We start from the raw sequence: 22,624 nt of genomic DNA, 5'->3' as shown, positions 1-22,624 counted from the left end.
TGGCTAACTGAGTTTGATTGACAGCAGCGGGAGCCAATTCTGTGTCTCAGTCAATCAGGAGGGAGAATCCCGGATGGTCAGGGGACCCGTAGAACATTGCTGGATAGAGATTGGGCTCAGCTAAGTGTTAGGGGGCTGGGGGGGGGGGATAAAAAAACCTTCTGACTATACAACTCTTTAATTTTCTTTCCATTCCTTCTCTCTGGTTTTCTTATTTCCTTTACTTCCCCTGTTTTTTTTCCTTTTTCCTGCCCTCCCTTTTCCTTTTCTATCTCTTATCTATTACTTTAAGGTCCCTAATCCATTTGTTTAGATTTCTTTCTATTCTATCCAAATAACTGATTGCTTAATGCCTTGTGTTACAAGAGTATTTTCTTATTATATATGTTTTGTTTTGTTTTTTCTAGGGAATGCCATAAGACCTATTGCTCTTAGAGCAGTTTCTGCCATTGCCCGTGCTCTTCCTGGATTTCCTATACTAGCTACTGGCGGAATTGATTCAGCAGAGAGTGGTTTGCAGTTTCTTCACAGTGGAGCATCTGTTTTGCAGGTAAAGCAAATGTACTATATTTCTCCAGCATTAAAATTAATCATGTACTAGAGGTATATATTTAAAAACTGTAATTTGTCAAATGTTTTAATTTAGAAGAAAGACAAACAAAACAATTTCTAGCAAACCCTAATTCCCAAATTACCTTTATTATTGGTAACTAGAGTCTCCAAGAATTTTTTGGAGGGGTTTTCACCCTCTCTTTAACTATAACCATGCACCAAATCATTTTGACCCTTCTAGTTTAAGAAGGGTAGTGCAAAGTCTGAGAAGGCAGTGCTCATTTTCTTTACTATTCAAGGAAGCCAACTTTTTATTTTGTCATATCTAAAGCATTTATAAATAATATCATTTTTGTACTCCCCATATAATTATGTTCTCTGAGTTCACTGACAGTTACCTGCAAAAGCAATGCAGAAAAAGTGAACTCAGAGAAAAAAAAAATTACAATGAGTATAAAAAAGTAATATTTTCTCTATTGATCACTGAAAAACACTGAGGATCAAACAGAACCAATGGTTCATTCACAAGCAGTACCCAACAACAGAGGTGGACAAAATACACCAAGAAATATAAACAGGGAGAACCCATGCCCACTGTTTCTCACTGCTGCCTGCAAAACTTTTGAAATGATGCAGAATTTTGTACAGATATGGACCCAAGACTATCTATCTTGCAGCCTGAAGCATGATGATTAAGAGCTCAAAAATGTCTGACTGTTCTGGTTAAATGAGCATTAACAGTGACTTTTTAGACTTTTTATACATTTGTGTATCGACATGGTCTGTTGAATCCACTGAGAGATGGTAGAAAAAGAATCTGTGATGCCCTTACAAAGAACAACAATAATGAGAAATAGAATCTGTGTTTACAAAAGATGAAGTGTCCTGCAGGTAAACTCTAATGGTCCTAATTACATCAAAGATGTGCATGCCACCTCCTTGCACTGGCGTTGGACAAAGAGAAGGAAGGATAAACTCTTTCTTAAGGTGAAAAGCTGAAACTTCCTTGAGCAAAAAAGTTTTGGTTTAAAAACCACCTTATCCTTGTGAAGGATTAAAACCTGGAGTTTAGAAGACAGGGCTGCCAACTTGAAACCCTTATTGCTGATGTTATGGCTACTAGAAAATAACTTGATTCATATCCCATAAGCTATCAGGTGTTGAACAGGGATAGCCACATAAGTCATGCTATGTGTTGCATTGACAAAATTGTCTAAATGACATAAAGCTGAGAGCCAAGAAAATAAATGTCTGCTGTTACCAATCTGCAGATGTCAGACAAGCTTCTGAAGCTTCTCTTGTGGAAAGAGAACCCTACCTGTTCCAGGATCAAGCCCAGATATTTCAGGCAGGAGGATAGGTTGAAACATGACTTCTTGATCTTTAGGATCAGCGCAAAGTCTCAAAGCATGTGAAGTGTATCTTGAAAATTGTCTACCAAATCCTGGTATGATTCTGCCTACAGTAACAGATTGTCCAGATATCAATTATGTGAAATTCCCTGGACTGGAGGAGGACAAGCACTTTGGCTTAAACGTTCATAAGGAGTTGAAGCTAGACAAAGAGCAGTAAATTGGTAGTAGTCTTCTCGTACAACAAACCTGAGAAATTGCTGCTAATTGGGGTCTGAAGGTATGCATCATGTATACTGTATCTATTAAAGCTAAGAAGTGCCCCTGAAGTAGAGACACTGTGACAAAATAGATCATCTCCATTCTAAATTTCTTGACTCTTACAAAAGTACCTTCAAGTCCAGAATAGAATAGATTGAACCCCCCTCTTTCTCTTCAAAAGTGGGTCTGGAACAATCACCCCTGTGCAAGAAGACCTTCAAAGGCCAAGTAGATATAGATTAGCCAGTCTCTTTGGAGTCAAAGATTGGAGACAAAGAAAATGTCCAGATGATTTTAATGGAATTCTGCTTTGTAACCTAAGGTGACAGCTTCTAAAAGCCAGGCATCTGAAATATGACTCACCCAGTAGTCGACAATTACTTCAGTTGTCCTCCACCTTGCTTAGCACATGTGAGGGAAGACCTTCATGATAAAGTGAATTTGTGATTGGTCTTTGCAACCTTATTCTGCCAAGGCCATTTGTAAGCCATATATTTGAGCTAGAAGGGAAGGGCTCAATCTACATTTGGTCTTTGTAGACATGTGCACCTAAGGTAAAAAAGTTCTTTTGCCTCCAGAAAGGTTTTTGCTATTCTCATCCAACGTTGCACCAAAAAAGACAAGTTCCCACAAATAGATGACCCACCAAAGCTTTCTTGGAAGCTTGGCCCATTGAACAACATTACAGCCAAAAGATCATGTGAAGTACTATCATGGGAGCAGCTATGCAAGACACCAGGATATTAAAATGCAGTGCTGTGTCACAAGCATGAGATCCTGAACCATCTAATTCTTCAAGTCTGTCAAGCTTGTGGAGGTACCTGTTCCCTGGACCTGTTTAAGAGTTTGGCCCATTCTGTCATAGTCCGGGATACCAAATCTGATGCTAGAATAGATCTAATCAAGGATCCAACAATGTTATGGTATACAGGAAATTGCTGACCAATTCCATCTTTTGTCAGTTTGGTCTTTGACAGAATGCAAAGAATACTAGTTGCCTTGTGCAAGTGGGAACCGGTTGGTCTACAGTGGACACAGGGGCCCACTTTTTTGTGATGTCCTCTGCAAAAGGATAACAATTTGAAAAATGTTTGGGCAAAACAGATGCCCTGCTCATATGCTTCCATTCCATTGCCTGTAAACAAAAGCATCACAAAGGAATGCTCAAGTAAATCTTTGACTCCATGCTTATGAGAACCAAAAATGTATAAAAAAGAAGAAAAGGATTATTGTCACCACACACCCATTTTAAGTACAAATTTATGAACAGACATCTACATTGTGAGACTTTGTGAGTCTCACAATCAAGTACTAATCACTCAAAAAAGTAAAAAAAATCAAATTATTTAAAAAAAGCATCATTGTGTGTATATATATATATATATATATATATATATATATATATATATATATATATATATATATATATTAAAAAAACATACAAAATAATTAAAATAATATATAATATATAGGGACAAACAGCCCCTGCTAGTCCAGGGAAGAGTCGTGGACGAAGTGTACCTACCAGGTTCTGCCATTTTCAAATTTTTCTAATATAAACTGGTAGCAGAGAAACAGTATACAGGTGGTTAAGCACTAGCCACACCTTGTTCTCCACCTGGGATATCATTTGTCTTGTTGTTGTGGAAGGATGCATGTGGGTTGTAATGGAAGATGCCTGCAGACCCACTGTGGTTTCCCTACTAGCCAGGAGGCTAATTAACAACAATAAATGAATGGATTGTTGATTGTCAAGCAGCAGACAACTAATACACATCAGCAGCAAATGGTTGTGCAACAACAAGAAACCAATAGACTGTTGGCTGCCCAGCTGCTGAGCACTGTGGCTTGGGTGACTGCTTTGGCCCAGGCAGCAGGAAGAGACCACTGCAGAGGACATATTGGTTGGTTCTACAGGTTCAAGATTCCTAAGAGCAAAAGGAAACATCCCTTAAAAACCAGTTCAACACCCAGTAAAGTCAAAAAGGAGAAGCACCAAGAGGCTAGCAAGAATGGTCAGATGACCACCTCCTGTTGAGAAGCCCTGTTTGGGATGTCCTGGTGGGCACCGTGGGCATCCTGAGAGTTGGCAATGCAGTGAATGGGGTCACATTTCCACCAAGTGCCCCCTGACTCCAGAGCCTATAGAGAGCGGTTTAGTCTGACGGATGTTCTTGCTTACTTGCCCGGGTCTTGTCTACATGCCGAGCTCTGTGGTGAGAGTAAGGTAGAAAAGTGTGCATGATCTCCTAGACTCCAGAAGCCCTGTTATCCTAGTTCAAAACTGGCCCATGCAACCTAAATAATTGACCAAGCATCAGGTAAGATTCGTGTGTGCATGGAAACTGCATGATGTATCTCACAGTATTGGTGACCTTTGAAACCAGCTCAGTACCTGTCTCCAATCCTATTGCACAGTGTAATATTGAGAAGAAACTTTCCACTGTTCCAAGAACTATGCAGTGGGAAGGAAAAGGTCCCTGAGCCTGAGCTTTCTGTAGGGACTGTAGGGTGGACCCCAACATAATGTTGATGATAGTGCTGTAGGGGTGACCACTGATGAAATTGTATCTCTTCCTCTAGTGGTCATTCTGAGTGAACTGGATTGTGGCCTTGAGACCCTAGAAATGCCCCGTTTGCCAGAGCTAGGGGTTTCTTGGGACAATTCTGGAACCACCCAGTTACATCACCCTACTCTTGCAAAAGCCTGGGAAAATGTGAAGCTAAACAATGTGAGCTCATTATTTCCAGGGCTTGAGAATGTGTTTCCTCCTGTTAAAGTTCATCATGACCTGTTGTATCAGATTGACAAAATCTGGGGGTGAAATTGTGGAACATCTCATAGTGCCAGGCTCTTAGCAGGACAGTGTCGGATTTGGCAAATACACATCTCTTGGGGGGATCAAATGACATATGAAAAGACTAAAGAATGTATTATACAGTGTTACTTTTGGCATGGGATACAGCAGACATGAAAAACTACTATAAGTCTTGTCCATAGTGTCAGAAGTTGGCCTCTATGCCCCATTACCATAGCCCGCTGGTTCCGTTACCTGTGATTGAGATTTCTGAATTACAATGGATCTGATAGAACCAGAGTCAAGTCCACTAGAGGGCATCAGCACATCTTAGTGGTTATGGACTTTGCTATCCAGTATTGCTCATGGGCCCTATTTCAGCTGTTGGCTACTATTGTAGTATGTCTTTCATTGATCTGCACTCATATTAAAAGTGAAAATATACTACATGTAGCCCTCTTTTGAAGGAAAGTCTATGAGAAATAACTCTCCCATACCAGTATATTGTGCTAAACCTGTAGGTAAATAAGAGATCCAGAACATTCACTAATTAGAAAAGTGGGTTTGATAATAATATTGGCAGCGCTTCCACCCAGCACAGGGCCTCTGTGAACAGAGGGGATTCCCTTCCTTGGAAATTAACCAGACAGAGATACTCTGTCTGTCACAAGAATTTAGATATACACTCAGCAGTAGGGATGGGAGAAAAGTTCGGCCCGAGCATACGTTTGGGCTGAACATTTGCCCGTTCGGCCGCACAGTGCAATCTGTGCCCTGTGATTAGGCCAAGCTTTGCCAAATCAGGGCGCAGTGTAAGCTGGTTGTTAAGGAATGGGGCCGGGAAGCTGGCCACCGCGTCCTTAAAGTGTTAACCCAAAAACAAAAAAGCCTGACACCGTGGTCAATTTACATGCCTCCGTCAGCCGCAGGTCTCCTCTCCTCCCATGTGCTCCTGTGTCCTCCTCCCCGAACCTTCCCTGCCTGTCTGCTCGTGTGTCAATGCCCGCCCCCACAACTTCTCATGCTCTCATAACAGTTTAAAGTTTATATAGTACTGCTGGTTCTTTAAGACCGCTGCTCCTGTCTCTGTGCTTTATTGAAAAACGCCTCCTTTACCGGGTTTCAGAGCGGCTTCCAGCGATCACCTCATCGGCCGACTCTCCTCCTCGCATCCCGGCTGACATCAGCGAGGGAATCTTGGCCCTGCCTGCTGTATCTGTCAGACGCGCAGAGAGGAGACTTGGCCAGTGACATGATTGCAAGGAGCCACTCTGAAACCCAGTAAAGGAGTCATTTTTTAAATAAAACACACTCACAGGAGCAGCTGTCATTAGGGAACCAGCAGGATGTAAAGTGGTATAAGTGGGTTAACATCCATTTTAACTACAGATGAGTCATCAGCTGTCAATGGGGTTCCCTGCTGACGCTGAATAAAAAAAACATTTGGTCCAAGCGCGTACATGTAATTTATCAGTGACGTGTCACATTCCCCTTTAAATGTTCCCAATTAACTATACATTGGACATGGGCTTAATATATGCCCAACACATTTCATGAATAGACTGACAATAGTTGCAACATTTTAACAATAAACATGTATAACATTTTAAATCTAGATAACTCTTCTCAATTAGAATCCTTCTTTGACATTCATTCTCCAGTCCAGTAAGTCTCTCTGACTCGCTGAATATGGAATGCAAATATAGTAGTATGCTCTCCACAAAAGCGGTGGTGAAGGCCTGGTCGGTGGTTTGATCCCCTCTTCCACCTGAAGCAAAATAGCAGATCTCTGCGAGCAGATATGTACCTCCGTGCATTGTGCTAAACAATATTTTGGACAGGAGGAATCGCTCAAATAGTAACTTGTCCTTGTCCAAATCCACAATTCAATCCCTTTAAAGCACCACACACAGATGAGTACCCTACTCTGTCCCTCTCACCTGCCCACTTTAGCAACGCTCTCTGTCTTGGCAGGATCATAGGACATACAGTATATCAGCTACCCAACAATCCATCTGCATTCAGAAGAAAAAACAACTTATACTCTAAATTGGAATTCCAAGACAGGGCAAAAATTCACATACACATAAAATTAAGCACTTCTCTCTATTAACAACAACTTTTCCTTACCTAGGTGTCTGTCTTATGAAACTGCAAACAGCGGCGACCCCAAGGATTGCCATTGATCACAGTCCACAAACAGTCCAGTAAACAGAGACAATTGTGGGAGAAGTGTTTAAACATGTTCTCCCTCCACGAATACTCACTGATCGACACAGAAATGGCCAGTCCATGAAGCTGCGATCCCAGCGCCTCACCAGCGATCCAGGTCAGAATTCACACCCCCAGACTCAACAGCTCAGAAGTGGAGAATCGGGGAGTGAAGGGGGGATCCGAGGGGAAAGGAGGAAGATTTTTAACTTCCATCTACCTCATTCAGACCCCCCAAAACAGTAACCATGCCCCCCTGTCAGTGTACCAAACAGCGACAGTTTTATCACTGCCCAATAAACCAACATCTCAGTGTTTCTGTGAATCTCTGGTACTGTAATCCCGCAAAGTCTTGCGAGACCCCAGCATCAGGGGTGGCTCATTGCACGAGGTGGGGTGCTTTCAACAAGGGTTCTAGCCTCCCCACCAGCTTTCTCTCTTTTTACCCTTGGTTAAACCTTTTCCTGTACAAGCAGGTGTGGGTGCCTCCCCTGAAGACTCAGTCTCACAGTCCTCTTCCCCTACATCAGATATGTCTGGTGCAGTAGAGGCATCATGTCCCGATGCCACCTGGGAAGCAGCCCCCACCACCTGCCATACCTGTGCCTGTTGCTGAACAGTGATCTGCACTAATCTGCACATTTCACCGACCCACCTGTACCGACTAATTATAACTTCAGCAAACAACAATAAACAAACAAACAAACAAACAAGGTAAGTTTACACAAAAATCCTTATTTTAACAACACCTTTTATCTGATAATCCAAATTAAACTAGCTGTGACACTTTAACTTCCTTATTTTAAACAAAACTCTTTCTGTTTTCTTTCACTTAACTGCTTAAAACCTCCTGTCTCGATTGTCCTTAAAAATCATTCCTCAAAGATAATTCATAATCACTAAATACATGAAAACGAATATCTCCGCATTTTGCTACAGCAAGCATGAAAAATCAATCCTTCAAGCTTGGTAAGGCATGCCAGTAAAATGTCCCAACATTCAACGTCCCCTTTAAATCTCAAACAACTCTGACTGCTAACTTCCCATTTTTAAAAGTACTTTTTTTTCCTTTCTCTATGTGTCAGTTTTAAAACAACTCGTGTCAGTTTCTCTAAAAAGAAAAAAAACATTGAAAAAGCCTTGTATAATGCAAACCTTCTTTAATAAATAACTCAAATCTCTCTTTACATTCTAACTTCACTTACTAATACCCTCTACAAGTAGAATGCTTTTATTAAAAACACTTTTAAACTTACTTTATCACAAAATAGGGCGTACTCCAAACACTCCCTTTTACCTTACACAACTCCCTCCCACCTAACAAATTCCTTTGCAAACTTCAAAATACCACTCTGATACCATTCCAAGAGTTACCAAAACATGTTAAAAATGAACAAACAAATTATGCATTTTTCAAACAGAATCAAGCACTCATAATTCTAAAGCTCTATATCCAAAATGCTAGCAAAGGGGAGAAGTCTTATTATTCATATACTATACCATAGTATACATACCAAGCAAACTTATATGAACATGCATATAACAGTACTCACCACTGCCACGATACCTGAATATAACAAGGGAAATGTATTTCACTCTAATTTAATTTACCCCTTTTGGGACATTATATAACACAGTGAAAACAAAACTGCCTTACCCCATACAGCCCCATATCCCACACAACAAATCAACAAATTGCCTTATACTCCTACGACATGCGACAGAAAAGAAAAAGCAAGATTAGCAAAAGTTTGTGGGTCCCGGTGGTAATTGCCTTATTAACCCTTATTCTCCTTGCCAAAAGGAGCCTAATTGTCAAGTCCTGGATGCGAGGCCGGATTGCTGAGAGGGCGTCCCTTTCAGCTACGTGCAGCGTAACCCTGGGAATGAGACAGGGAGTACGGTGCCCAAAGGTGCACAGATTGCAGGATGCTGTTTGCTAGATTGCTGAGGCAGCTGGGGTGCACTGGTGAAGCAGATAGGGAAACCGTGCGTGGAAGGATTCCAGTGGAGAAACCAGGAACAGGATCAAGCCAGGCCAGGGGTCATATATCACAGGAACAGTCCGAGAGGAGGTACAACAGGATTAATCAGGAACAGAGTCAGTAGCCAGGCCAGGGGTCAAACCGTGCAGACAAGCAAAGGTACAGGGGTGCAGACAGGAGCGTAGTGAAGTCCAAGCCAGGGGTTGATGCAGGCGGAGAGCAGGAACAGTCAGGCAAGCCGAATGGTCAACAGGAATCAGGTAAACAGATGCAGGCAGCAGGTACAGGGGACACGGAAGCTGATGATAATCCAGCAACCTGCATACATCTGCAGCAGGCTTAAATAGGCCAGAGGGCGCCAAAAACTGTGACTGTGCGTGCACTGGCAGGCGTCTGTGTGCACGTCTGCGTGCACCTGCCATATTGTATTTGCGTGTACCCGTTGTCACGCATCTGCGTGCGTGCATGCACCCGGGGATTTGCCTGGCGCGACCATGATGGTTACTGGCAGGATCGCCAGTCCTAAGGCTAGTTCCCTGACACTAATATTAGGTTTTAAAACTTCTTAACAGTCCCACCAAAGGACAGGCTTACCAAAAGCCAAGCTTCCAAAAAGCCACTTCTTTACAGGCATGGTCCGTCTCCCTTCTCTTTTTTTTTTTTTTAAGAGACTAAGGTTTTATCAGAGCTGAGGCAAGAAAACAAAAATACCTTACCACAGGTGAATACCCTTATCTCAAGTCCTAAATTCAAAAATCTCAAGCGGTGTCTCAAATTGAAGAGAATCAAATGGTATTTCCGTATGTATACCTGACAAGACCAGCTAGGTATAATCACAGCAATTACCACACTCACAAGACCCTCTCAGTACTGAGGAGATAGCTTCTTGGTGAACACAAAAAGAGATGATGCAGAGGTTATGTTCAAAGCTATCTGATTTAATTCTGGGCGGGTATACAACTTATATACGTTATCATTAACCAATCATTAAATGGAAGATGGGCATGGTTAATACAGAGGTGTACATTTCACATCATTACATATTATTACATATCATTAATTATGCCATCTGCTTTCATGACTCATAGTCATGAGTCCTGCTTCCCTGTTTCATGTCTCATTACACAGGAAAGGTGGCCCAGACATATCGAGCCACAATTCTTTATTTAGATGGTTCAGAATAAAACTGCTTATGCAAGCTATATTTTCTTATATGTATGCTTTATAGAAAACCTGTTATAAAGCTGAAAAACAGGACTAGTTGACTTTAACTAGAGTCTGAATATACAAATTAAGATATATTAATTTATATGACTGGAGTCACCTCTGTTCAGTCATATTACTACAATTATTTATCTAAAGATTCCGGGTCAGTCTCTACGGTGAGTAGGCGATGGATGCGGGCTGTGCTGATCCAGCTCTCTGTGCGAAGATGCCGGTGAAATAGGATCAATCCTCCTGCAATGGGACCACTGCCTCTGAGCTTTAGGTGATGGATAATGGGACACGGGTTTCCATGGTTCTGCTGGAAAGTAGGAGTACCACTCAGGAAGCTCAATGGGTGGAATGTCTAGTTGATCACAGAAAGCCTGAAGATCTTCAGGAGTCCATAAAAGAGTGGCACATCCCCTAGAATTATTGGAGAGGTAGAATGGAAATTTCTATCTGTATGGAATGCCACATGCTCTGAGGACCTCCAGTAATGGGTGCAGGATGTGTGGTTTTGAAGGGTTATTTGAGAGAGATCCTGAACAGGCTTAAAGAGGAACTGCAGTCTGCTCACATGATTTGTAATAAAAACATCTTTGCCATTCTGAAGCTTTCCTCTAACCACTTTGCTTATTATCTTATGTATACTGTACTGTGATTCTGTACTTGCCAAATATGCTGCAGAAATCTCCCTCCACTGAGTCTGGCTGCAACCATTTTAACTGTGGGAAGCTGAAGCTGCTGCCTGTTGACTTTCTTGATTTACACAGACACACAGAGGCACACCTCTAGCTCTGCAGCCCTGCAGCTCTCACTGGCCCTCTTATGACTCACCCCCTCCCTTCCTCATGAGAGTTAAAGAGAGCTGTTAATGATGTCATATGCCTAGGCTAATGACCAGACAAGAAATAAGAAGTAGGCTGTATAAGGTATTGGCAGAATAAAAATGTTTTACTATCCAAAGTTAAAAGAAAAATGGCAGAGAATTTAATAGATGGAAAGATGAAAAAATGACAGAAGGTCTGCTTTAATCTCTGCTTTGTCATATAAATTACACCCTCACTCCCAAGTCTTCAACATTATTTCCTCTTTAAGTGGAAAGTTCTTAAGGTTGGGGATCTATAGCATGGTGGGCTCTTTCCATCTCAGTAGGGATATTCAGTGGACGATCGTGCTGATTGCTGGTAATAAGGCATCAGCTTCCACCAATTATGGTATTCCCCACACCCTAATGTTGTGCCTCCGGTCCTAGTTGTCTTAGTCCTTAATATGCCTATGCATTACTACTAAATGAAAGTTGGATGTCATGTGTGCATTGCACTTGGCAGATGGCATCAGAATGCAGACAAGATGTCTGTTCCATGTCATTAAAACAAGTGGCAACAGTCTGTATGTTTGTAATCGCCGCTGTTAAGGTGTTTTTAATATTGGAAGCCACCTTATGAAGGTCTAGGAGACTTGGAGGTCAGGTAGAAGGAGTGCAGACTGTATCTTGGTTGTCTGCTGGGGGAATATTTCAGCTAAGCTGGGTACCCGACTCCCATGGTGTGCGGGAGGCTGACATACTCCTACAGATCTTACCCATGGCTGAAAATTGAAGAGGGGCTCCCCGTATCGCAAATTGTAATCCTTGATGTGCAGGAGCGCTTTGATCAAGCGGCCATCTTGGATGACGGTCAAAGCACTTCCCCCCATTCCAATTACTTTCTGCTTTGGTCATTGGAATTACCCTTTTAAAGAGCCAAATTACAGCATAGTCTACCAGCCAATGTATTTTAAACACAAGAGCATTACATATTTTGTCATTGTGACTGACATATTTTCACTAAAACTTTTAAACATCCTAATCAATAGCACTAATACCGTGTACAACATATCAGCATATTCTTGTGACCTCTATAATCACTCAGGTCCTAATAAACACATGCCAAAAAGCACTGAAACCCCCACCAGCAGAAGCTAAATATTTCATGATTATAATTACAGCTTTCCTAGGTTGTTGCACTGTGTGGGAGCTTAATACATACCTCTGGAGCTTATAATGAAGCAATGAATGCTGATTTTCATAAGTTTTAATGTGACATGCAATGTATACAGTGAATATTTAACCGGGTCATTATTACTTATTTCCATAATTGCTTGATATAATATGTCTCCCAAGGTGTCTTACTTGGCCTTGCTAAATGCTTCATAAAGAGAAAGCTTTTGATTAAAGCGTCAAGGGCGACTGTGAGATCTTCGCACTGTTTTACAATAAACATAGCTCAATTACAAGTCATACATTGTCACCTTAACCACCTTTAAAAAGAGTTTTTATAATAGCTGTGTATATGCCGATTGAGCATGTTTTATTTTTAAATGTTCTACCACTATTATCTACAATGGTATTCAGTGTAAAGTGTGACAGATTTTATAAAGCAAGGAAAAGCAATAAAATAATTACCTTTGTAAATAGCATGTATTAACCAACTTTCTACCTTATGCTTAGAAAAGATATACAGTATGCTCAGTTTTTGCTAAAATGTTTGGTCAATTTTTATCCTGATTTATCCTAAAGCCCAACTCCAGCTTTCTTACAATAGGTAAAAAAAATATAGACAAGTCCTTGTTAAAAATAATTCTTCCATTCTGGTTCTGTCTGCCACTGATGCACTGGACCTGGTTCTTCTTCCAGGTTGAATGACATCCAGCATTATTCATTCCTAAGTGAACATTATCCGGACACCTTAGACTCCCATAAGAATTTTGAAAAGTGCACCGCCACTTCTTGGTGCTGTTCTCTACAGCATTCAGGACCTATCCACAGTTGGAGGAAGAATAGGACTTTTAGGGGTTGATTTACTAAAATTGGAGAGTGCAAAATCTGGGGCAGCTTGGCATTGAAACCAATCAGCTTCCTATTTTTTTTGTCAAAGCTTAATTGAAAAAGACTGAAGTTATAAGCTGATTGGCTACCATGCACAGCTGCACCAGATTTTGCCTCTCACGTTTTAGTAAATCAATGTCATAATGTCATGTGACTGGACCGAATATTTGAAGAAAAAGGTATGTATATTGTTTATATTACAAAAAAAGAAAAAGTGTGGGGTGCTGTATGTGGGTGGGGGCAGAAAACATAAAGCAGAGGTGAAACCGGAGTTGGGTTTTAAGCAAGTAGCAAAGCATAGTGCCTATAGTGCCTTTGAAGTCTTTTTTATGTTGCCTGCCTGTCACTCACTACTTTTAAAGCCAAATTGCAGCATAGCCAATACAGGCCTAGACCTAGGGCAGAAGGGCTGTCAGGGGCATATTTGCATTCGTAATAAAGTGTTTTAAACTGGCTCCTTACTTGAGGACCTAATTGTTGCTGTCGCTTATAAGTTTGAGCATTTTGTCTGGTGGAATAGTATACTATATACTGTACTTACAGTTCACCCACTCTGGATACACCTAGAAATAAACTGCTAGCAGAGAAAGGTAGCAGTTTGCTAAGTCTTTTAGATGTTTTTTTAGACACCAATGCAGCCTCTCCACCCCCAGAATTTCTTCTCTCTATACTTTCAAGCCAGAGACTCAGGAAAAAAAGCCAAAGCATCAGCATGACAGTCAGGGAGTCAACATTGGAAGGAGAAAGCGCCACTAAGCCACACTTATTGGCACTTTCCCATTCTGTATCCTCCCTTATCTCTCCTGAGTCAGCTACAACTCTTGGAACAGCTTGCCCTAGTGTGTGGACCACCAATTTATACGTATGAACTATATTAGACTGGGAACAATTGTCTTTGCGCCTACCCCTCTCCCCGTTGTAGGGGTCCACATTCTCAAAGGAGAATCAGCAATGGGAGAGTCTGTACTTTCTGATGACATAATAACTTTAACAAGGTCCCTAAAACAGAAACTAAGAAAGATTTTCCTACGTGTGCACTAAAGGAGAAATCCAGGCAAATAATACTGTACATTATAAATATACATACTGTTTGTGTGTGTATCGCTATTAATACTGATATTGTTAAATATTAAATAACAGATGACCCAACAGCTGAATTGTGAATGTCTTGAGCATTCCTACATGGCAATAAGATCCCAGGCATGGTTCTTTTCTCAGGGTGTTAAAAGGAGTGCCAGCCACTTTAGTGGTCTCAGAACAGAAACTAGTTTATTGTCCATTGCAAAATACATTGGCCCAAAGTCCCTAGCAGAAAGACAGATCTTTCACAGTCACATCCTCACAGAGCAGGGAAATGGCAGAACAGAAAATGTCCAAACCATAACATACAGAAAATTAAAAGAAAAGGTGACATTTGCTTACATTTACTACATTGGAAGACAATGGTTTTTACAACAGATTGGTTGCAACAGTTACAAGTTAGCATCAATGCATTTAAGTCAAGGAGTCCCATGGCCACAAGCACTGAATTCACTGGTGACTGATCTTTTAATATGTAGAGCTTACCCCTGGAGAAGCCTCTTAGTTATCTGTTCTGCCAGGACTCTGTGTACCACTTTGCCCCCTCTGACACACCCAGTATATAATGGAATGATGCAAACACCTGTATGAGCTTAAGTAGTACTACCACATCTGTATTAGCATATAGGAAATGATACCATGCTAGTAGATTGTAAATAAAGTATATTGTAAAAAGGCAAAGTAAATGGTAGTAAGCAGCAATAATGAAAAGGTAAAGAATCCAGTAAATTGCAGTGAAATAACTGACTTGAATACTAGACTATGATATGGCAGTAAACCTAGACCACAATAATACCAAACCAAGTGAACCTAATATACACAGCATTGATAACAAACAACATAAACAGTAAAACGTATAAATGATAATGGAAGATCTCACAGTAACACTCTGCAACAACTGATCAAAAAAGTGCCCCAGAGTGCACTCTGCATATATACTCCATTGATGTAGATATATGTAGGTTTTTCTGAGTGGGGTACCCCTGGGAGGTGTTTGTATAGTGTCTAATTTGAAAATCTAAGCTTGGCAATGTTGAAGACCTGTCTGTACAGAGGGGCACTTAGTTACTGTCCTTGCATGGAGTAGTTGGCTCCTATTAGAGACTAGTCCCCTTCCTGATCTATTAACAGCAGTAATAATTACACACATGGCAGTGGTTCACCAGTCCCAGCAGCACAGCAGATCTTGCACTGGACAGTTGTCTGTTTGGCAGTCTCTCTGGCTCTGTCTTCAGGAATCTGGTCCCCACAAGATTAGACCCAGTGCACTGGTCCTTACAGGCTCAGCTCCAGCCCTCTGATCCTCAGTTGCTCTGTCTAGTGTAGGCACAGATACACACACAGGTAGCAGGTCTGTACTGCTCTGGTGCTAGTAGCAGGAAACTATTTAATCTTAGTGGCCCAGTCTTCAGTTCCTCAGTTTCTACACACACAGCACACAGGTCTGTACTCTCCAGTCAGAGGTCACCACTCTGGTTCCCACACAGCAAAGACCTTTTCGCCAAGTCCACAAAACTGTCAGCTCTTGCCTCCTCCCTTTGCAGGAATTCTGGGTGTTGTAGTCTGAAGACCCATCCACCTCCCCTGGGCAGATCTTTTTCAGGCCTACATTTCCCAGTGTCCCATACTGCTGTTATGTCATCTGGTCTCCTCACCACTGTTGCAAGGAGGGAGGGGGAAGGAGTGGACCGAACACACAGAGCCCACACTGCCTATGGAAAAGTGGTGGTGGAGGGTGAAGGAAAGAGGCACAGGAGCACACCAGCCAGAAGAGCACCCAGCTACATATATATATATTACATTTACAGCATAGCTAACAGAACAATAATTGATTTTTTAAATTCTTTATTTAGGTTGTCACATTTCCAACACAGGTATGCAAATGATACACTTACATAGAGCATGACAAATTTTCCAAAACTTTACGATAGAGAGGTAGACAAAGCCACGCATACAACCACGTACAGTGTTGCATTTTACTTAATCCAAACAAAGTACAAAAATATGTCATAGATTAAATGTACCAAGTGCCAATCCAGCAAAAAATGAGGCAATTGCCAACTACTGGGTAGTATAGGGCTGTTTGTACAACAGAAGGGCAATAGGGGGTAACAATGAAATGCTTGCCTGCACACTAAGGTGGGGCTAGTAAATATTGTAGAAGTAGAAAGGTGCCCGAAGGATAAATAATAAAATGATAATGGTCTAGAGGTTAAAGAATAACTTCACCTCTGGAACATGTAACATGTTCCACCTGTTTTATAAGTTGCAACATGTTACATGTTCCAGCATCTGCAGGTTCTACCCCCCCCCCCCCCCCGATCCCCCCTCCACTCCAACAAGGAGTGGTCATATATAGTATGTGGCAATCATACTTCCTTGACAATTAATTCAAGGGGTTTGAAGTAGATGCCATTCCTTTTAGATATGGGGCCATGAAAGTAAAAAAATGTCAGGGTCTCCACATCAGCCTGAATGTTTTTCCAAATTGTGCAGAGTAGACTAGATTTAATATCAATACCATTGACTATGGAATATTTCATACGGTTGGTGGGGAGAGCACTCTGCCTCCACAAAAGGGCTTCTCAAGGTAGCGTGGAGCAGACAAGCAGCTGGGTCCTGAGTAGTCTGTCAGGTACCTAACTGTAACCTCAATATAAGAAAGTATACAATGTCCTCAAGGCAGCGCTTTCAACATATAATATTCAATATTGTGAATCACACAGTGAGAAATTGATATTGACAATCCACCCTTAAGTGGATCCTTCAAGTTCAAAAAACAGTCCAAATAAAATGACTGTGTAGATAGATTCAACTTTCCCAATGTTTCTTAATCATCAAGGCCATTTCCCCACACTTTACAGAATGACATCCTCTACCCTTATGGTAAAACGTTTACTAACTGTATTTGCCTATCATTTTACTGATTGGTAAAATGGGTTCAGGGTAATAACTCCAAAATGATAGCTCCTCATAAAGATGCAGATAACATCTATTCGTGCTCAGAGAGATAAAAGATTCACAGTGTAATTCCATCATACAATTTATTTAAATATATTTCCCAATAAAACACTCACAAGTATAAATAGAATCAAAGCTCATCACATTCAGTGAAGTGATCACGCCAGCATACCACTTCAGTATGTGGGCACTCTCTTCCAAGTTTCACCACACTTTGCTGTCCTTGTGGCACCACGTCACTTCCTGTCGGCCGGTGTGTTGATGTCACTTCCAGTCGCCATATATTCCCTGCTGACTCGTTTCATCATTACAACTTCATCTGAGGGTGTGGCTATATGGCACATATTTTATGGAAATATGATCAGCTTTTTTAAGATGTGACTCAGATGGAAATTGTCAATGTAAATCCGGGTGAGATCTGGGTTTGCAGGAGCCGTTGGTTAAGTAGGAGTGGTCCATGATCTATAAGAATTGTTGCTATGCTGTATGGCCACACCCTCGGATGAAGTTGTAATGATGAAAAGTTTCAGGGCAGGGCTATGCAGCTACCGGATGTGACATCAACACGCCAGCTGGAAGTGACGTGGTGCTGCGAGGACCGCTAGTGTGGTGAGACTCGGGAGAGAGTTCTCACATACTGTAGGGTAGTGCTGACATGATTATTGCATTGAATGTGATGAGCTTTGATTTTTTTTTAATCCTTGTGAGTGCTATTGTGAAATATATTTAAATAGTGTGTGTGTGTTGGAATTACACTATGTGGGCCATTTTTCTCTTTGAGCACGAATGGACATGTGACAAATTGCTGTTTCCTGCATCTTTATGAGGAGCTCTCAGTTTGGAGTGATTACCCTGAGTAAAATGATAGGCAAATACAGTCGGTGAGTGTTTTGCCATAAGGGGAGTGAATGTCACTGTGCACAGTGTGGTGAAACAGCCTTGGTGATTAAAGAGGAAGGAAACTTCCATCTTTTACTTTTACCTATAGGTAAGCCTATAATAAGGCTTACCTATAGGTAGTGTAAATATCTCCTGAACGTGCACCGTTTAGGAGATATTTACATTACATGCAGCCAGTGAGATCACTGGCGCATGCTCTCTGAAGGGACGCCCACCCGTGCCGTTCCTTCAGAGCCCTGGGCTGTGAATGTCAATATCAAATTCTCACTGGACGATTCAAAATATTGTATGTTGAAAGCGCTGTCTTGAAGACATATTATATTATCTTATATTGAGGTTTTAATCATATGGATATATGGTAGCAGCTTTTAAATTATTGGTTATTATATATGAATAATTTTCTTCTCTTAAAGCGCGGTTGAACTGGTTGAATGTTATTTGAATAGGTACATAATTGTATTGGCAACTTCGGCCCAGGAAGGGCACAATTTGGGACAATTCCAGAAAACATGTAACATCAAACCAGAGGATGCGTTAAAATGCTAGCATCTGTCCTGGACTGTACAATCAAATTTGTATAGAGTTTGGGGAACCCTGTACCATCTGGTTAGTAGGGATGAGCCGAACACCCCCCTGTTCGGTTCGCACCAGAACATGCGAACAGGAAAAAAGTTCGTTCGAACATGCGAACACCGTTAAAGTCTATGGGACACGAACATGAATAATCAAAAGTGCTAATTTTAAAGGCTTATATGAAAGTTATTGTCATAAAAAGTGTTTGGGGACCTGGGTCCTGCCCCAGGGGACATGGATCAATGCAAAAAAAAGTTTTAAAAACAGCAGTTTTTTCAGGAGCAGTGATTTTAATAATGCTTAAAGTCAAACAATAAAAGTGTAATATCCCTTTAAATTTCGTAGCTGGGGGGTGTCTATAGTATGCCTGTAAAGGGGCGCATGTTTCCTGTGTTTAGAACAGTCTGACAGCAAAATGACATTTTGAAGGAAAAAACTCATTTAAAACTACTCGCGGCTATTGCATTGCCGACAATACACATAGAAGTTCATTGATAAAAACGGCATGGGAATTCCCCAAAGGGGAACCCCGAACCAAAATTAAAAAAAAAAAATGACGTGGGAGTCCTCCTAAATTCCATACCAGGCCCTTCAGGTCTGGTATGGATATTAAGGGGAACCCCGGCCAAAATTTAAAAAAAAAAATGATGTGGGGTTCCCCCTAAATTCCATACCAGACCCTTCAGGTCTGGTATGGATTTTAAGGGGAACCCCGCGCCAAAAAAAAAAAAACGGCATGGGGTCCCCCCAAAAATCCATACCAGACCCTTATCCGAGCACGCAACCTGGCAGGCCGCAGGAAAAGAGGGGGGGACGAGAGTGCGGCCCCCCCTCCCTCCTGAACTGTACCAGGCCACATGCCCTCAACATTGGGAGGGTGCTTTGGGGTAGCCCCCCAAAACACCTTGTCCCCATGTTGATGAGGACAAGGGCCTCATCCCCACAACCCTGGCCGGTGGTTGTGGGGGTCTGCGGGCGGGGGGCTTATCGGAATCTGGAAGCCCCCTTTAACAAGGTGACCCCCAGATCCCGGCCCCCCCCCTGTGTGAAATGGTAAGGGGGTACATAAGTACCCCTACCATTTCACGAAGAAAGTGTCAAAAATGTTAAAAATGACAAGAGACAGTTTTTGACAATTCCTTTATTTAAACGCTTCTTCTTTCTTCTATCTTCCTTCATCTTCTGGTTCTTCTGGTTCTTCTGGCTCTTCTGGTTCTTCCTCCGGCGTTCTCGTCCAGCATCTCCTCCGCGGCGTCTTCTGTCTTCTTCTCCTCGGGCCGCTCCGCACCCATGGCATGGGGGGAGGCTCCCGCTCTTCTCTTCTTCTTTTCTTCTCTTCTTCTCTTCTTCATTTTCTTCTCCGGGCCGCTCCGCAATCCATGCTGGCATGGAGGGAGGCTCCCGCTGTGTGACGGCGCTCCTCGTCTGACAGTTCTTAAATAACGGGGGGCGGGGCCACCCGGTGACCCCGCCCCCCTCTGACGCACGGTGACTTGACGGGACTTCCCTGTGGCATTCCCCGTGACGTCACAGGGAAGTCCCGTCAAGTCACCGTGCGTCAGAGGGGGGCGGGGTCACCGGGTGGCCCCGCCCCCCCGTTATTTAAGAACTGTCAGACGAGGAGCGCCGTCACACAGCGGGAGCCTCCCTCCATGCCAGCATGGATTGCGGAGCGGCCTGGAGAAGAAAAGAAGAAGAGAAGAAGAGAAGAAGAGAAGAAAAGAAGAAGAGAAGAGCGGGAGCCTCCCCCCCATGCCATGGGTGCGGAGCGGCCCGAGGAGAAGAAGATAGAAGACGCCGCGGAGGAGATGCTGGACGAGAACGCCGGAGGAAGAACCAGAAGAGCCAGAAGAACCAGAAGATGAAGGAAGATAGAAGAAAGAAGAAGCATTTAAATAAAGGAATTGTCAAAAACTGTCTCTTGTCATTTTTAACATTTTTGACACTTTTTTCGTGAAATGGTAGGGGTACATTTCACACAGGGGGGGGGCCGGGATCTGGGGGTCACCTTGTTAAAGGGGGCTTCCAGATTCCGATAAGCCCCCCGCCCGCAGACCCCCACAACCACCGGCCAGGGTTGTGGGGATGAGGCCCTTGTCCTCATCAACATGGGGACAAGGTGTTTTGGGGGGCTACCCCAAAGCACCCTCCCAATGTTGAGGGCATGTGGCCTGGTACGGTTCAGGAGGGAGGGGGGGCCGCACTCTCGTCCCCCCCTCTTTTCCTGCGGCCTGCCAGGTTGCGTGCTCGGATAAGGGTCTGGTATGGTTTTGTGGGGGGACCCCACGCCGTTTTTTTTTTTTTTTTTGGCGCGGGGTTCCCCTTAAAATCCATACCAGACCTGAAGGGTCTGGTATGGAATTTAGGGGGAACCCCACGTCATTTTTTTTTTAAATTTTGGCCGGGGTTCCCCTTAATATCCATACCAGACCTGAAGGGCCTGGTATGGAATTTAGGGGGACTCCCACGTCATTTTTTTTTTTTAATTTTGGTTCGGGGTTCCCCTTTGGGGAATTCCCATGCCGTTTTTATCAATGAACTTCTATGTGTATTATCGGCAATGCAATAGCCGCGAGTAGTTTTAAATGAGTTTTTTCCTTCAAAATGTCATTTTGCTGTCAGACTGTTCTAAACACAGGAAACATGCGCCCCTTTACAGGCATACTATAGACACCCCCCAGGTACGAAATTTAAAGGGATATTACACTTTTATTGATTGACTTTAAGCATTATTAAAATCACTGCTCCTGAAAAAACGGCCGTTTTTAAAACTTTTTTTTGCATTGATCCATGTCCCCTGGGGCAGGACCCAGGTCCCCAAACACTTTTTATGACAATAACTTGCATATTAGCCTTTAAAATTAGCACTTTTGATTTCTCCCATAGACTTTTAAAGGGTGTTCCGCGGCATTCGAATTTGCCGCGAACACCCCAAATTGTTCGCTGTTCGGTGAACTTGCGAACAGCCAATGTTCGAGTCGAACATGAGTTCGACTCGAACTCGAAGCTCATCCCTACTGGTTAGCATCTGAGTTCCTGGAAATTATTTGAAATGGAGGACTTTTAGGCAAAGTAGATGGCATTTTTTTTATTGCTGCTAGCAAAAGAGTACAACTTGCAATTCGTAAAGTTTAGATTAAGTATGATGGGAGGGGGTCTTGGTATTTTAGTATTTGGGTTTAATACTGCTTGAACACTTATGATTTTTAGCTGCATCCCAGCTAACCTGTATTATTGACATCCCTTGTGTTATGACATTGTGAAGCTGCCTTTTTATGATTACAGGACCCTGCTAAAAACTGAGCTTTAATCCAAATGCTCTGATATGTACTTGTATTAAGAGGGTTTAGAGGGTTTATACCATTTTAGGAAACATTCCAAAAGCTGAACATCATTCTGTTGCTGAATGAATGAATATCTGAAGCAAGTACAGCTGCCTGATTACTTCACAGTAGTTATACTGTGAACTTTTGATTCATCTGCTAGGTAAAAATATAACTCTTGCAACCTCTACACTATTGATGACTTCCATTATTACATTAAAATACCTCCATAATTGTAACTTTTCTGTAAAATACTACCCACATTTTGAAATCTTCTGCTTGTCAGTTTAATGTTCAGCAAGACCCTTATATACTTTTAATTTTGGGTACACTCTTTAAATTGGATATACATGCATTTAATTGTTGACTTAATAATGCTGGCAAAAGCGTTAACATCAACTAGCAAAATAGGAGGTGATACATAATAGCTCTAACTCTTCGATACTCCTTCTGGGGTCTGTAATTAATGTAGTATGTATTTATTATGCAGAAGTTAATTACCGTACTGGGATCCAACATACTGCAGCAAAAAGGTCTGGGTGAAACAACATTA

At 42.1% G+C, this 22,624-nt stretch overlaps 1 protein-coding gene across 6 annotated transcripts in view; it reads left to right on the top strand.

The window, feature by feature from the left end:
• The window catches only part of DPYD (dihydropyrimidine dehydrogenase), a 2,813,802-nt gene that overhangs the window by 2,401,275 nt on the left and 389,903 nt on the right, over positions 1 to 22,624 (top strand). For all 6 annotated transcript variants that reach the window (XM_073593091.1, XM_073593089.1, XM_073593090.1 and 3 more), the window contains one exon: positions 408 to 550. In XM_073593091.1, the coding sequence (XP_073449192.1) occupies positions 408 to 550 (143 nt within the window). The remainder of the gene's footprint in view (positions 1 to 407; positions 551 to 22,624) is intronic.

Source organism: Aquarana catesbeiana, linkage group LG07, assembly GCF_042186555.1.
Source record: "Aquarana catesbeiana isolate 2022-GZ linkage group LG07, ASM4218655v1, whole genome shotgun sequence".
Lineage (NCBI taxonomy): Eukaryota > Metazoa > Chordata > Amphibia > Anura > Ranidae > Aquarana > Aquarana catesbeiana.
Note: the sequence above shows the minus strand (reverse complement) of the source record. Positions and strands in the feature narration are given on the sequence as shown.